An 18,514-nucleotide genomic window follows, 5' to 3' on the forward strand; every position below is an offset into this window, starting at 1 on the left:
AATTATATAAATTTATGTGCACTAAACCAGCATTGCAAAAAATATTAAATAATAAAAAACAAAGAGCAGAATAGCAAGAAATCCCATCAAGAAGCTATCACCTATATATCATTAAGCACAAGGGTGGGGAGGGGAGTGGGGAGAGAACCACAGAAGGAAAGCTAAATAATCACAAATAATAACAAGGGATGCTAACCACGTTTCCATAATTACCCTAAATCTAAATGAGCTGAACAATCCAAAAGAAACAGCAGACGTTTGGATCTGAAAACAAGATTCTTCAACTTGTTGTCTCCAAGAGACCCACGTCACAGCCAAAGACAGAAACGAACACCAAGAGAAGGGATGGAACCGAATTTTCCAATCCCATGCAAGGCTCAGAAAAGCAAGAGTAGGAAACCATAATCTCTGACAAAATCAACTTCTCAGTAAAATCATTACATAAAGATAAAGATGTCTCTTTGGAGATTAGTTTTGGAGTGATTCAATTTTTTGAGCTGTTGATATATTTCAGATATGAGGTCATTGTCTGTTGTATGGTTAGTGAAGATCTTCTCCCACTCTGTAGGCTTTCTAATTAGTTTGCTAGCTATGTCTTTTGCCATACAGAAGCTGTACAGTTTAATGCAGTCCCACTTATCCAGACTTTCTCTGATTTGTTGTGTTTCTGGGTACTTATTAAGAAAGTATCGACCTGTGCCAAGGAGACCTAGTGTATCTCCTATTCTTTCTTGTAAAGATTTCAGTGTATTTGCTTTTACCTCTATGTCTTTGATGCATTTGGAGTCAATTCTGGTGCAGGGTGACAAAAAAGGATCCAACTTTAGTTTTCTGTGGGTGCTTAACCAGTTCTGCCAACACCACTTATTGAAGAGGCTGTCTTTCTTCCATTCTATTTTTTGGCTCCCGTATCAAAGGTCTGTGGGTTAATATCTGGATCCTCAGTTCTATTCCATTGGTCTTCAGGCCTGTTTTTTTGCCAGTACCAAGCTGTTTTGGTCACTATAGCTCTGTAATAGAGTCTAGTTTGGTATTGAAATTGCTCCTGTGCTGTTCTTTATGCTGAGAATTGTTTTTGCTATACTGGGTCTTTTATGGGACAAAGATTTAAAGAGAGACTTCTCTGAAGAAGAAATAAGAATGGCCTATAAACACATGAAGAAATGCTCGACATCTCTGGCCATAAAAAGATGCAAATTAAAACAACTCTATGATTCCACCTCATTGCAGTTAAAATGGCTAGGATCAAGAAATCTAATAACAACAGATGCTGGAGGGGATGTGGCTAGGAGGAATCACTACTACACTGTTGGTGGGAGTGCAAACTCCTTCAACCACTATGGAAAGCATTATGACAGTTCCTCAAAAGACTAAATATACAGCTCCCCTATGACCCAGCAATTCCACTACTTGGGCATTCTGACCCAGCCGTCCAGAAACAAGGGCATACTAAATCCACTAGCACAATGATGTTCATTGCAGCACTATTTACCATAGCAAATATATGGAACCAACCCAGATGTCCCTCAGTTGATGAGAGGATCAACAAGATGTGGTATTTATACACAATGGAATTCTATGCTGCTGTCAGAATTCCACCACCTCATTTGTAAGGAAATGGAAAGACTTAGAAAAAAATCATATTAAGTGAAGTAAGCCAGACTCAAAGGAACATAGGCCCAATGGTTTCCCTCATTTGTCATAATCAGTAGAAACCTTAGGTTCTCCACTAGCAGAGATTTACAGTAGAGCATAACCTGGATATATACGACCATGTAGTATGACACTAAATGAAAGGACCTCCAGGATATAGAAACAAAAGCCATATAATGAGTGATTGTTGTTCTTAATTACTATGTTACCTCTCATCTCTTTTGCTGTCCCTTGGTTAGCTCATATTGTTACAGTATGTCACCTTGTCTGATACATTGTATATATGCTTATTTAGTTATTTGAAATCAGATAGGGAAGGGGGGAAAACAAGATGCTGGGGGAGGGAAATGGGGACCAAGTCTTGAGAAAGATTATCAATGTTTGTGAAGTAATGCATCTTCTATCTGGTGAATATAATGTAACCCTTCTATTAATTATAATAAAAACATATGAAAAAGATAAAGATGTCCATTACATATTAGTAAGGGGTCAATTCATAACCAGAATATTACAATTATAAGCATTTAATCCCCCCAACATTAGAGCACCTAATTATATCAAGCAAACTCCCATGAGTTACAGGACAGTACTCAGGCCCTCAATTCATGCCTTGGGACTAGTAAGAAAAAAAGAAGTAAAAGTAGAATAAGAAGGAGAAGAAGGAGAAGGAGGAGGAGGAGGAGAAGGAAGGAGAAGGAGGAGAAGGAGGAGAAGTGGAGGAGGAGGAGGAGGAGGAGGAGGAGGAGGAAGAAGAAGAAGAGGAGGAGGAGGAGGAGGAGGAGGAGGAGGAAGAAGACGATGGCGACGTTCAGATTTAATGGAGCTGTGGCTCAAGTGGTACAATGCAATCCTGAAACAAAATAAAACTCAAAGACCAAAGGAACAAAAGACACATGGTATCCTTAATATGTGGCTATTAGATCCAAACAGTGTAAGAGCAAGGACTCAATATTTGTTTACCCAATGCTATGGACATGGTATTGGAAATACAAACACAACTACATACATATAGAAATCTATGACTCTGTAGTCATAATGTTTTATTACATAGATCAGTATGTCTCTATGACATACAAACCCTCAGCCTAATTTTAATTATGTTCTAAAATCTAAGTGGCATTAATTTTATATAGAGATTCCCTTCTTGAATACTTGTTTGTTAAACATGTCATTTGAAATATGATGTAAAAATCAACGTTAATAAATTCTTTAATAATTAAAAAAATTTAAAAACACCTCAGGTACCACTGTTCAGGCCCTGAGATCCAGCTTCATTATCATCACCAGAAAAACAACAAGTCCCACCTATGAATGATTCATTAAATTGAAATTAAGTGATCTAAATATGTAGGCTCTACTGTGTGACAGTACTAAATTTCTTAATTTTATATGAAATTTTCAGAGTCAAGCTAATGACAAACAGAATATTTTCATCTTAATAATACTTGATAATATTTTGTCAGCTACAAGAAAAAAAGTTTTTAGCTGGGTACTGGTGGCTCATGTCTGTAATCATAGCTATATAGGAGGCAGAAGTCTGAGAATCATGTTTCAAAGCCAGCAAGGGCAGGATAGTCCTTGTGAGACTTTTTCTTTTTTTCATTTTTATTTTTTGCTGGTGTAGTGAATGAAGGACTTACAGTTACATTCATCAGGTTGTGCACACATTGCTTCTAAATATTGATACCCCTTCTGATGTTTTTATCACAGTTACCTCCCCCACCTCCTCCCAATCATCTTGGTTTTTCCTTCCCCTTCCCTATTTCAAATAAACAAATAAAAGGATATACAATATATCAGGTAACAAAGTCAGATACAATAACAACATGAGATAAAATATAAAGGGACAAAAAGAAAAAAATAACTTCATGTAGTACATTAAGAACAACAATCACAAAGATAAACCTCTTTCATTAGACATGGTCATATTTGGTCTTATATACATAGCTTTTGAGCTATTGTGTTCCTCCACGATGAGAATCCTAGATGTGTGCCAAATATTATACATGAAGGTAACCATGAAGCCTATGTTTCTTTACAATTAGCTTACTTAACCAAATGTAATTTTTCTAGGTATTTCCATTTCCTTACAAATGAGGCAATGTTATTTTTTCTGGTTGAAGGATAGGATTCTGTTGTATATAAGTACCACATCTTCTTGATCCATTCATCTTCTGAGGGGCATCTGGGTTGGTTCCATATCTTAGTTATGGTAAATAATGCTGCAATGAACATTGTTGTGCTAGTAGCTTTAGTATGACCTTGTTTCTGGAAATTTGGGTAAATGCCAAGTAGTGGGATTGTAGAGTTAAAGTGGAACTCTATGTTTAGTCTTTTGAGGAAATACCATACTTCTTTCCAGAGTGGTTGAACAAGTTACACTCCTATCAGCAGTGTAGTATGTATCCCTTCTGTCCCCATCCCTAGTAGCATCTGCTGTTACTGGATTTCATGATAATAGTATTCTAACTGGAGTGAGATGGAATATCTAAGTTATTTTGATTCATATTCCTTGTATGGCCAGAGATGTTGAGAGCTTCTTATGAGACTATTGGCTATTCTTATTTCCTCTTCAGATAAGTCTCTCTTTAAGTCTTTAGCCCAACTTTGAATGGGATGGTTGTTTCTCTGAGGATTTGTTTTTGAGAAGTTCAATTTTTTGAGCTTTAGATATATTTTAGATATGAGGCCCTTTTCTGTTATTTGGCTAGAAGATCTCCCATTCTGTGGGCTTTCTATTTAACTTGCTAGCTATGTCCTTTGCTGTACAGATGCTCTGCAGTTTTATGCAGTTCCATTTTTCCAAACTTTCTTTAATTTGTTGTGTTTCTAGGTCTTTATTAAGAACATTTCAACCTGTGCCAAGTAGTCCTAGAGTATCTCCTATTCCTTCCTGTAAAGTTTTCAGGGTATCTGCTTTTACCTCAAGGTCTTTGACCCATCTGGAAATAATCCTGATGAAGGGTGACATACAAGGATCCATCTTTATTTTTCTACAGGTGCTTAACCAATTCTGCCAATACCATCTGTTGAAGAGGCTGTCATTCTTCCATCCTATTTTTTGGCTCCCTTATCAAAGATTAGGTCTGTGTATTGATTTCTGCATCTTCAGTTCTATTCCATTGGTCCTCAGGCCTATTCTTCTGTAGTACCAAGCTGTTTTTATCAATATAGTTCTGTAATAGAATCTAAAATATGATATTGCTATTCCTCCAACACTGTTTTTTTCTGCTAAGAATTGTTTTTGCTATAAGAGGTCTTTTATTATTCCATATGAATTTTGGGATTGCTTCCTCTACTTCTATTGCCATCCTCAGATCAGATAAAATAAGGAGTTCAAACTAAAATTAGTGAGAAGAGATAAAGGTTATTTCATACTACTAATGGGATTTCTCTTTCAGGAGGATATAACCATTCTAAATACCTATACACCAAATGCTGCAGCATCCAATTTCATAAAACAAACTTTATTTACTCTAAAAACACACATTGTAGTGAACTGGTCCACAATGACATATAAAAGAGGAAAAACGGATGGAGAAAAATGGGCAAAAAAATGAAAACACCGAAGAAAGTAAAATTTCAAAAATTACAATTAGAAAAAATAATTACAAAAATATATAATGTATGTTTATATATATACATATACACACACACTATATATATATATATAACATTTATATGATGCATTTACATGATGCAAATACTAACCAAAATGACTTCCTAACAGATCACACAAAATAGACTTTTAGAACTTTCCATAGATAAAGATTGGTACATATTTATATAGTGCAAAAATTTTGCTCAAAAAAGATTAATCTGTTAATTTGTATGCACCTAATGTAGAAAATAAGAAAAATATGCATAATCATAGTAAGAATAATCTCAATGGGAAAAGTCACTGTGTCTGTTCAATATAAAAAGTGTGCATAATATATATCTAAGAATGAGCAAAACCTATAAAAAATAATTGTAGCTATTTACTAAGGATTATAGGTTCTGCATTAGAAAAATATTCAAAGAAATATAAAATAGGAAATAAAATTATCACAACAAAAAATACTTCATGTCTATATGATTGTGGTGAGAAAAACTTCACTAATAGATATTTAATCCATACAACTGAAATTATTCACAGTTAAACACACATTTTACTACACTTTCTTTTATGGTTTATGATTCCAGTTTCAGGAAAAGACTTTCATCTGGAATTTGGGGTTTTAAGGAAAAATGTTCTGGAAAAGAAAGGAAACAAGATTTTTAGTATCTGACATCTATCTGTCTGTCTATCTATCTACCTATCTATGTATCGATCCATTTTTCTATCTACCTATATGTCCATTACATAGAATTATTTAGTTTCACTTTTAATGGTAGTAAATCATTGTCTATTTGAAATGAAATGTAAATTTTAGTTTATGTGTATATAAAATAGTCATTATTTATAAATATAGTCATTAAATATTTTAGTTTATAAATATAAATTATTTTGTTTATTTAATGTTAGAGACATTATTACAAATACTTATATGTTTAAATTCATTTTTAATTGAGAATTAATATTTTAAGTTTAAAAATATTTGTCATTAAAAAAGAACAACAGGGGCCAGGAGTTTGGCCTAGTGGTAGAGTGCTTGCCTAGCATATATGAAGACCACATGCATAGAAAAAAGCTGGAAGTGGTGCTGAGGCTCAAGTGGTAGAGCTCTAGCCTTGAGAAAGTCCTAGGACAGTACTCAGGCTCTGAGCTCAAGCCCAGGACTGTCAAAAAAAAAAGAAAAGAAAAACAGGGTCATGCATGTAATCCTAGCTACTCAGGAGGCTGAGATCTGAGGATCAAGGTTCAAAGCCATCCCGGGCACAAAGGGACCTGAGACTCATCTCCAATTAATCACTAGAAAACAGGAAGTAGGGCTTGTCTCAAGAGTTGGGTGGTAGCCTTGGTCTGAAGAGCTCAGGAACAATACCCAGGCCCTGGGGTAGGGCAGTAGCCTTGAGCTGAAGTGCTCAGGAACAGCGGACAGGCCAAGTTCAAGCCCCATGACTCACAAAAATTAAAAAAAAAAAGGAAAAATGTTGTCTTTCCATAACTTGGAGCTTATTTCAATTAGCACCATTTTTATATGGTTATAAGTACATAGCTAACAGGGAAGGGGGGGAAAACCAAGAGGGGGGTGGGGGGAGGGTAATGGGACTAAGACATGTGGAAGGGTATCAATGTATGTGAATTAATGCACCTTCTATCTGGCAAACATCATGTTACCCTTTTAGTAAATACAATAAAAAATATGATTTAAAAAAAATAAGTACAGGGGCCGGGAGTTTGGCCTAGCGGTTAAAGTGCTTGCCTAGCATGCATGAAGACCCTGGTTCGATTCCTCGGTACCATATACATAGAAAAAAGCCAGAAGTGGTGCTGAGGCTCAAGTGGTAGAGCTGTAGCCTTGAGAAAGTCCAAGGACAGTGCTCAGGCCCTGAGCTCAAGCCCAGGACTGGCAAAAAAAAAATAAGTACATAGCTATTGAGCTTTTGTGATCCTCTGCTAGGACTATCCTAGACATATACTAATTATTACAAATACGGGAAACTATGGAGACTCCGGTTTCTTTGGGTATGGCTTGCTTCACTTAACAGATTTTTTCCAAATAGTTCCATTTCCTTACAAACGTTTTTTTTTTGTCTTCGTTTTTCTCCCTCTTTGGTTTATCCCATGTTACCACTGTATGTACCCTGTGACTTGTATATATGTTTATCTGATTTAGGGAAAGGAAAGAGACTAACAAAACAGTGAGACAAGGGGCAAAGGGTGAGCTAATGCAACAGTGATACTCACAAGGTACTATGTTGGTACTATGAACTTTACAACTTGGGAGACGGGCTTGGGAGGAAGAGAAAGTGGGAGAAAATGAGGGGGGAGTAACAACATTGTTTCATAGGAAATGTACTCATTACCTTACTTATGGAACCATAACTCCTGTGCACATCATCTTTACAATGAAATGAAATTTTTAAAAAATTGGCATTTAGTAGAGCTAAGAAAATATATTTTATGCTAAAAAATAGAAAGAGCAGATAGTAAAAGGAACATATAAAGTAAAAAAATGTAAAGAGACAAGAAAATGGGGATAATGGCACCTATATATATCAAAAGACTATGTATGGTTTAACAGCTAATTTAAAAAACAATTATCAGGCTAAATATAAAGAAATAACAATTCTTATTAGATTTTCATATGAAAAACAGCAAAATCATTAAATAGAGAAAAAGGATGCAGGAAGAAAAAGTTACACACATATGGCCAGAAAAGTTATTGAGTTACATTAATTAATTAATTAATTGTTAAAAATAAAACAAGAACTGAAGTCAGTTGGTCCCTTCACTAAGACAATCTGTTCTAACACTGAAGAAAATGAATTTAATTTATATGCACTTGTGTATTATAGCTTATAAGTTATAAAGTGAAATGAAGAAAAGGGGAGATTAACACATGCAAATCATTAGTAATATATAAGAAAGATATATAGGAAAGATGCAGAAATATGATATAAATAATTACCAGCAGAAAATATGACTGAAGGCACATTCATGATCTGAAAATAAACTTCTGAATTGAATTAGAAATAGTTCATAAAATTTATAATTGAGTACTTACTGCCAAGTTTCTTATTTAGAAGATCTTTAAGTCCCTCAGTTGTAGAATGGCTTTTTGTTTTAAGAACTTCCTTCTCAGGCAATACATTCTGAAATGATACACTTTCCTTCTGAATTTCAAAAGCAAGTGCTAAATAGAAAAAAATAAATATGTGGAATGGAACTTCTGCATATTCAAACTTTGCATAGATGAAACTGAAACTAGGAAATATATGTGTGTAGTTTTCATGAGTATGTGCATAGGCAGAACTAGTACTTTGCAATTGCTGACTAAGCAACTGACCACCAGAAGCTATTAATCTTTTTAGTATTGTTTTCTATTTACCCTAGCATATTTGCATTTGAAGTTTAGCTCAAATACTATTAGTGAATCAAATAAAATGGTATTCTATAGGCCCAATTTACAAGAACTTAAAGTTGATCATTAGTTTAGTCTTCCATCTTCAGTCATAGTTGCTCTACTTGAATCTGGGATTTTAGTTCTTATTATTGATTTGCAGATGTACTACTACAAAATTAACTCAAAAACTCCGGATTTGATTATTAAATAGAGAAATCAGTCCACTATAAATTCTCTAGATTTCAAAATCATAAGTATACTGTACAATATTCTCTTCTACAAAATTACAAGTAAGTTACTATATACTATATCTGCCATAAAAATTATAAAAATCCCATTTAGTGAATACTAGGAATGTTAATTACTTTATAAATTTTGACTGAGATCAAATACATTATAAACATAGACAAAACGAAGAAAATGTATATAAAAATGGTTACTTACTATAGCATTTTTGCAACCGCAAAATATACTAAACCTTCTAAATGATAAGAGAGACTGAAAAAATGATATATGCTATCAATTATGAGATAGCATAAACTATTACATACAGTGTATGAGTAATAATGTATATTTACATAAGAGCGATGAAAATTATTTATATAAACTGAGATTTCTAGGATATAATGGTAAATGAAAAATACTTATGGGCCAGGCATTGCTGGCTCATGCTTGTAATCCTAGCTACTCAGGGCTCTGAGATCTAAGGATTATGGTGCAAAGCCTACCTGGGCAGAAAAGTCCATGAGACTCTTATCTCCAATAAACTACTTTGAAAACACTGGAAGTGACACTATGGCTCAAGTTATAAAGCACTATCCTTGAGAACAGAAAGTCTCAAGGAGTCTTGATTTTAATCCCCAGGACAGCAAAAATACAAGGAAACAAACAAAAAAAAACCCATAAGGCAGTGTTATCTACTGTAGTTATTTTAGATGAAAGGGAAAAACTGAAAATAATAGATATAGAAATATATTATCAAAATGAAATACCAGAAAGACAAGAAAACAACATATACAATGTTCTCAAAGTACTAGAATAGTTGAAATACATAATATTGGGTTTAAGCCTCTAGATTTATGTTACTTAATAAGTCTAGAGTAGTGTGGTTTATAGGATGAGATGGAATCTCAACATGTTTCCAACAAAATATTGAGACTCCATCACAAGGTATAAATAATGTTGTATCACACGTCTAGTATATCAGATATATGAGAGATACAGGGAGGATAAGCATGGCAAAATCGTGAAACCCTATTTTAAAAATTGAAAGAAAGAAGAAACATAATATAGTCATCAGGGAAATTTTCTCCTCTGCTGAGACTTAGGTTGTTTAAATTCAAGAGGAAGAAGTAGTAATATCTTTGAACTTAAAAAGTGAGCATTCTTTAATTTTAGAGATCAGTAACAGCAAGCCACTTGGCTTAAGGAGGAAAAAGAGAAATAGTTTTGAGATGGAGAAGTGCAAGCACCCAAGAATATTTACAATCATATTGATGTATTATTTGGGGTTAGAGACATTTGGTCCACATATGATAACTTTGATAACATTGAATAACATACAAAGACCATCCTTGTTAGAGATGTATAAATTCCTTGTAAATCCATCTGCTGTTCTCTTAGGTATAATGAGGAAAGTAAAAGGAGAATAAGCTGATTCAGGTTACTCCTACTGGTTATAGGTTCAACCAAATTTTTTGATAAGGCCATGTTTATTAGTCTTCAAACAATCCAGCCATTTACTGCCAAATACTTATGTTTGGGGAAAGTAATTGTTAAAGAGATAGCAAAGAAATGTATTGGTGTAATCTTTCACCAATGAACTCATGGCCCAATAAGCTGCTCTGCTACAATCTGCAAATGTAATGACACTATATTGTCTTACATTTGCAGATTGTAGCTGAGGAGCTTGTTGGGTTCCATGGCCCTGTACATTGCAATGAGTTCATTTGTGAGAGATTCCACCAAAACTGTTTAGTAGCCTATTATTGAGTAAGGAGGCCCAGTAATATATTTCTTGATGTTTATTCAGATGAAGGGCTACTAATTATGGTCTTACATATCCATTTCTGGTATTTATGTTCTAGATGATTTAGCATTTGAGGATGATATCTAGGTGATACTTGGAGTTACAGCTGAAATTTGGGACAACTTGATATGGTTTCACATATTTTGCATATAAAAAAGAATATAACCAGGAGATTGAACTGTGTCACACCTGCAAATTCCTGAAATATGTAGAATTCTAATCTCCAGTACCTCAAAATATGAGGTACTAGAGGACAGGTTCTCTTAAAGGGTAATCAAGTGAGACTGAGGTCATTAAGGAGCCATCTAATTGACTACAAGTAATATAACTGAATAATATTTGGGGCAAGAGACATTTACACTGACAGACCATCACATTAGGATGGTGGAAGAGACAGGGTACTATGACAATAAATACCTAATACTGTCTAATGCAGACTTGAATACTGAAGTTATAACTTCATGTTCACCATAAAACAAAACAAAAACAGAATACAGAATTTTAAAGTACATAACAACTAACATTTTAAATATTCATTGCAGCATTCATATTCTGTTCATTAGCAGCAGCAATTTTCACTTATTGAAACATATTAAAATGTATCACACTGTTTCTCAACAAAACTACTCAAATTGGCTGAATTAGTGATATCAATGGACAAGTAATAATATGGAAAACTTCTTCATTCCAAAGGACAAGTTCTGGAAGACTCAACCAGTTGCTCATAGCACCAAACAAAGGCTCTTGCCTTGTTGGTTCACATGGAACACTACTGCCAGTCTAAGAAATCTCAAGCAAAATTGGGACAGTTCTACACAATGATCACAAAATTCAGTGACAGGAAACAAGCAAAAAAGTGAATAGAAAAGACAATAAAATTGTCTATAAGCTCAGGGCATTGAAAAGTGGGACTGGTTTGTTACCAGAGCATATGTTCCCCTTGTTTTGAGAAGTGTCGGAGTCACCAATTTTAAGAAAGCTTCTCTAGGAGCAAAGGGATCAAAGGCAATAGCAATTTGACAGTGCAACAGTCATCAGCTATCAGCTTGAACTCTAAAGGCCCTCTTTCTCACATGTGAAGTCTTTTGAGGAAACTGAAACTGCCACACTTGTCCCATAACTCTTACAAATATGTCTTTATACAAATATAGAGATTTGGACATATAAGAATAACTAACATCTGAAAATTGCTATAAAAAATCCAATTGTTTTTGTTCTTGCATTGTTTCAAATATTTTTAATGTCTTATTTGTTTAATTCTGAGGTTTGCCTCATCTCTAAATAAGAAAAAGGCCATTTTCCTTTCAATTTTATCATTTTAGCATAGATTACTATCTCTCATTTAAATGAATTTGGAGATTATTTTGCCCTCTCCATTTTAACCATCACATGTGAACCATGTTACCCATCTTCTAGTCTCTCTTTCAAGTAATCATTTTACATTCCTATATCCCCATCCCATTTATTCCTCATTACATGTATGAGTAAAACTCTATGAACTCATACTCTCGCCTGCCTATATGCTTACCTAGAAACTATACAGACCAATGGAGAAAGGAAGATTAAAATGGCAATTACTCATTTCTACTGGACATTCCAGGAAATGGCATTATAGAAAAGACTCTATAGTATTGCTTAACAAGCAATGGTATATGAAAGGAAGACTAATGAGCTATCCACAAAAAGCTAAAGATAGATCGATAGTGAGCTTTGGAAAGTCTCAGATGCCAATAATGCTCTTAAGGATAATATGGCATTGTTTAATACAAGTACTATATTTCCTCCATCCTTCTCTGTGAATCTGAGGTTTAAGTTTGCCTTCCTTGATGAAAGAAGTAATTTTTTCTTTCTGGTCAGTCATGGGGCTTAAACTTTTGGCCTGGGTGTTGTCCCTGAGGTGCCCCTTGAGCCACAGTGCCACTTCCAGTTTTCTGGAGGTTAATTGGAAATAAGAGTCTCCCATTCTTTAGTGCTCAGGCTGGCTTTGAACTGTGATCCTTAGATCTCAGCCTCCTGAGTTGCTAGGATTATAGGAATGATCCATCATGCCTACCTAAGGAGTGAGTAATCTTAATAGTTCCTTATGAAGTTAGTCATTTTAAAGTCTACTAAGTTTACCTAGATCTATTGCTTCATAAACTAGAATGACAAGCAGTTAGGCCAAAGTCTCTGTTTCCCCAGAAACCTGAGAATGTATCAAAAAGTTGAAGCTCAAAACAGAGGCAGAAAAAGATACCATTTCCTGAGCTTTTCACATACTATCAAACAAAATACTGTAATATTGCGATCTCCATCACAATGACAAGAGGAAACATAATTCCCATTCTAGTATTTTTTCTCAGGGGCCATCACAAACAGAGCAATTTTTCATTCTGAAATATGGATGAAACTCTTTAGACCATTATAAATCCTAATGATCAGAGTACTATTGCTGAATAGATTTACTCCCAGTCTCTAATAGGAGTAAAGTCTTATCTTAGATAAGACATGGAGAAAATTAAGTCCAGTATTCCTCTAATACTCAGTACCACTGTTTGACAAAAATAGTATTGATATCCAGACACTGATGGCTTATGCCTATAATCCTAACTACTCAGGAAACTTCCATCTGAGAATTAGAATTCAAAGCCAACTTGAGCAATAAAGTCTGTGAGACTCTTATCTCTAATTAATTACCAAACAGCTACAAGTGAACCTGTGCCTGAAGTGAGTGCTAGCCTTGAGCAAAAATGTTCAGGCATAATGCCCAGGACCTATTACAAGCCTCAGGATTGGCACCAAAAAAATCAAACCAAAATAAAATAAAATAAAATAAACTATGTTGACAATATGGGTTCTTTGATCAAGTTATCTGAAATAATTTGAAATTTCAGTAATAGACATCAGCTATGCCTCTGTCTACTAATGGAAGCCTATCAGAGCAAAACACTGTTACAGATCAGAGGGGCTTATAAGTACTAGACTAAGTAAAAATGCTTAACCCTTACAAGCTAATTATTGTCACATTAAGAGACTTGGTGAGGTCTGAAATCTTGCTGAGATCACTGAATACTCAATAATATTATGGCAAAAATTATATAAAAATATATACATATCTATACTTGTTCTTTGAAATTGGTACTCCAATTTTGTGTGGAAGTATGTTTTCTATAAAACAAATTTTCAAATATGAGCCAAAGAAAAACATTTTCCTGATGACTTTGATGACAATATAAAATGGCAATAATCATTATACTTACTTCTAATTTTTTTCTGTTCTGTTTTTTGTTTCATTAATTTTTCTTGGGTATTAAATTTTAATTTTTCCTCTTCCAGCATAAGATTCTTATCTGGTATTTCATCATGATCTGAATTAAGAGAAAAATTCTAAAGCAATCTGAGAAATGAGGAACTGAGAAATTACAAATGCTAAAGTTGGTACAGAACTTTTATGTATCCAGACCTCTGATTCTATAGAAAGAGCCGTTTGGGGGTTACCTTTCTGCTTTATCAAATGGGTGCTAATCCATGTAGTCTTCACTATAGCTTCTGGTCCTTTTAGAATACTCTTCTGTGGCATAAAACAGAGCACTGGTAGAGCTGTGACTGGCTCCTGTCTAGACTGTACCTTTTAATTACTCCAGTAAGTGATTCATATAAATTCTAAGCTTGAGTTTGGTTTATTAATAATAGATAAATTAAAAAATTAAACTCCAAGCTGGGTGTGGAGCTCATGCCTATAATCCTAGCTACTCAGGAGGCTGAAATCTGAGGTTCGTAGTTCAAAGCCAGCCTGGGCACTAAAGAACATGACACTCATCTCCAATTTACCCCTAGAAAACAGGAAGTGGGCCTGTGGCTCAAGGGGTAGGACAGTATCCTTGAGCTGAAGAGCTCAGGGACAGCACCCAGGCCCAGAATTCATGCCCCACAACTGGAAAAAAAAACTCTGTCTCTGTTTCTCTCTGTGTGTGTCTCTGTCTCTTCTTGTCTCTCCTTTCTTTGTCTCTATCTCTGTGTCTGTGTCTCTGTATCTGTCTGTCTTCTTTCTTCTCCCTCCCTCTCTATCTATCTCTATATATTTTTTTTCTTCAACAAAGAAGTGCTCAATCTCGGGTCAGACTTAAACCTTAGCTACCTTATGTATTGTACTGCTTCCATCCCAGAACTGAAATCACTCTACCATCCTGATTATGATCCTTTGGAACCATGTACCCGGAATCAGTTATCTTTAGAGCTGGAAAGAATACTATTTGTTCTGCAACCTGCACACCACTGGCAAATTATCAGCATGCATGCAGCTTGGTTCCCACATATGGCCAGTTTTTGTGCAGTCTCCTGGTTATGTGCTTGTATATCATTGTATCATTCCATCAAATCTTCACCAACTCATTAGGACAAGAACTAGCCATTATAGTCTGGAACTGCTCCACCTCCACCTCCACCTCCACCTAAAGTGGCCCTAGAATGATCCAGCTGTACTAACTGACTGTTGCCTTCATTGTTCTATGATCACTAGCTCCCAGTGATCCTCCCAGTGATCCATCAGGTAGACAATAAACTGTTCAGAGACAAAAAATTATAGAGTTGTCAGCAAAGAAAAAAGACTTTATGGAAGAAACACTGGGAGATGCTGATCAGTTTGCAACAAGCTTTCAAGAGAAGGGAAGTGAGAATGCTTCCTTAATAGGGGATAGATCTCAGAGGACACTTTGGTAGTTATACAAGAGTGTTCTGGCATTCTCCAAGAGGCTTTCAGGAATGTTACTTTATTGTTTACATAAGCTTTTCAAATCTGAGAGGAACAGCATCCCATCTCTCTTTCATGGTCCTCTTAGCCAGATGCCATAGAAACTAAATAAGAGTTTTGACACATAGAGTCTAAGATGGTAGTAGAAGAATTCTGTGTTTATGGTTTATAGTTCTAAATTCATGGATTAAAAAACTTTAGAAGTTGTGTACTGTATTTCATCTGATGAACATTATTGATGTCAAATAGCTCCTTAAACTGGGAGTTAATGAAACACACAAACAACAAAGACACCTCAGAGCCCTGAATTATTTTCCTCTGCAATAAATGAGGTAGTTTTGTTTAATATAGTAAAGTTTATTTTACACTTTCTTTTTAAGTTTTTATTATCTAATTTGCAAGTTTCACATTTAGAATTAACATCTAAATTAACTATAACTAGCTGGAAGTTTGGCCTAGTGGTAGAGTGCTTGTCTAGCATGCACGAAGAAGACCTGGGTTTGATTCCTCAGTACCACATACATAGAAAAAAAGGCAGAAGTGGTGCTGTAGCTCAAATGGTAGAGATCTAGTCTTCAGAAAACCCAAGGACAATCAGGCCCTCAGCCTAAGTCCAGACCTGGCAAAAATAAATAAATTAATAAATAATAACTTAATTTACCAAGTTTAATATGGTGGGTCTTGTCAATGTGTGTGTTTATTTTGTTTTTTTGTTTGTGTTGGTCGTGGGGCTTGAACTCAGACTGAGTGCTTTCCTTGAGCTCTTCAGGTCAAGAGTAGTGCTCCACCACTTTGAGCCATAGTGCCATTTCCAGTTTTCTGGAGATTAACTGGAGACCCAAGTCTCTTGGATTTTCATTCCCAGGCTAGCTTTTGAACTACGATCCTTAGATCTCAGCCTTCTGAATAGCTAGGATTACAGATGTGATTCACCATTGCCCAGCAATATGTATGTTTATTTCGAGAATCTTTATGGTGTTCACATTGCCTAAGAAGATAAACATGATGTAAACTATATGAGACTTTGAGACCCTCTTGTTCCTCAGACTACTGTGTGCTGAGACATGCTAGTCATCATGCATTCCCTGTAACTTGAAAATCATGTTTGAAATATCCTTTTCAGAGACTCCCTTATCACCTTGTTATTCTCCATGATGGAAGGAGAACAACAATGATAAGATTTATAATTAGAATCAGATTTCTAATCTCCGCAACATTTTCTGGCTAGCTGGCTCAATTAAACCTCTCTGTAAGTTAGTATCAAGTGATTTTTGGCACAAACAAAAATTCTTGACTAATTTCTGGGCATGAGAAAAGTGGCAATCTATTGGGTAGTAGGCAGAGCAACTTGAAATTTGACATTGGATAACAATTTCTAGATAATCTAGTTAACAATTTCTTTAGGAAGCCTCTGATTCTGGTTAATGGCTTTTCAATCAAGACTCTCTAGGCTAGGAAGATCATTTGTTATATATATAGAACACATTTATATTTTATGTAATATATATACACTTATATACACATATATATTATACACATATATACACATATACATTATATGTAATATAGAACACATTATATTATTTATTATAATATATAACATCAATGAAATACAAATTCTGATGACTATTACATGTCATAAAATTGGTCTTGATGATGCAATTGCTTTTGAAATGAATCATAAATTTTCCACAACTTTTATTCAATTCTCTCAACTTTAAAAGTCAAATAAGAATTGTGTAAAGTCTCTATGGCTCCAGTCTCAATGTATAGTCAGAATTCAAAGAATCAAGAAGAAAATGCACCATAAGGCTAATTCGAACCTGGCACAGATGTTTCTGGGATCATAGCAACTTGTGACATGTAGAACCTGGAGAAAGGAGCTGATAATGATCTCTGGTTCTGTTTATATAGCATCTACCATGTCATCTCTGGTCTACTACTACTAACAGTGCATCCTTTTGGGTCACTATAAAACTCTATTTTTATGAGACTTTTACTGAAAATACTATTTGGATATAATTACTTTCTCTATTTTCTTTGTTATTTTCTCTTTTCTGTTATGCAACCTTCAGTAATATCCATTCCAATATATGTATTTGATTATTGAGCCAATAGAAGAAGGGTACAGTACAGGTCAAATATCCATTAGTATTTTAGATGCACAGTTATCTAGGAGCCTCTGAAAATACATTACTTTAAAGACAATTATTCACCAATTCTTGGCTTATGGGATACCACAAGCTCTATAACAATAAAAAAAATCCTAAGAGAAAAAAAACCTACTGAAGTCTATCAGTTCTTCATGGGAGAAAATTCCTCCTTTACTTAAGGGATAAAATTTCTCTACACCACATGATTATATACAAACTGAAAAGACCTTCTAATGAACTTAATTTAAAATGAAATTATGGTTTTTCTACTTACCTATGAGTTTTCCGTTTGTGGTACATGGTTGTTTCTGTATTTGTATTTCTACTTTTGCAAATGATTCTTGAAGCTTAGCAATAAGCTTCTCATATGGGTCTATTTCAGTAACTACAAACAGAGACACATTTAGTTCACCAAATAAATAAGAAATGTGCTTAAAATTATTGTCTCAAATTTGTGACAGATGCACAGTAATATTTTGCCTTATTTCATGAATTTTAAAAAGAACACAAATCTGTCAGATTCATTACACCAATGACTTGATGAGACTGTAAAAACTCAGGTAGTTTTCTTCTGTTATCAAGCATGTAATGAATGTGTGATAGGGCTAACTTCTACCAGCCATCTAATAATATAATACAGAATTCTTCTAATAGGTCCAAGTGAGTATAGCAGCTTTGTTGACAATATGGATATTAATACAGATGAGGTACAAGTGCCTTAAACAAAAGTGAAATCCCTGAAGCAAACTGGGATTTTCAAATTTATTCCAGAAGATGAAACTCCCAAATTTGCTGTTTTCACTATAACAAAGAAGATGAACAATTTGTGTGCCTATTACACTATAGTCATTCTCATTCCTCTTGGTGGAATCCTGATTGCAACTCTTAATATCAAAAGTTCTTTTAATTGGGCAGGCCTGAACAAACAACCCTTCATAGAGGCCATGAAATAGGCCTC

General features: G+C 34.7%; 1 protein-coding gene across 1 annotated transcript in view; it reads right to left on the minus strand.

The window, feature by feature from the left end:
* Window positions 1–18,514, minus strand: part of LOC150058669 (coiled-coil domain-containing protein 7-like) — a 263,512-nt gene that overhangs the window by 90,526 nt on the left and 154,472 nt on the right. Inside the window, exons 23-25 of the mRNA XM_090339663.1 lie at window positions 17,831–17,941; window positions 13,914–14,021; window positions 8,307–8,435 (exon numbers count right to left, since the gene is read on the minus strand). Of these exons, the coding sequence (XP_090195789.1) occupies window positions 8,307–8,435; window positions 13,914–14,021; window positions 17,831–17,941 (348 nt within the window). The remainder of the gene's footprint in view (window positions 1–8,306; window positions 8,436–13,913; window positions 14,022–17,830; window positions 17,942–18,514) is intronic.

The sequence above is a fragment of the Megascapheus bottae genome, chromosome 9 (assembly GCF_031878675.1).
Source record: "Megascapheus bottae isolate mThoBot1 chromosome 9, mThoBot2.hap1, whole genome shotgun sequence".
Taxonomy (NCBI): domain Eukaryota; kingdom Metazoa; phylum Chordata; class Mammalia; order Rodentia; family Geomyidae; genus Megascapheus; species Megascapheus bottae.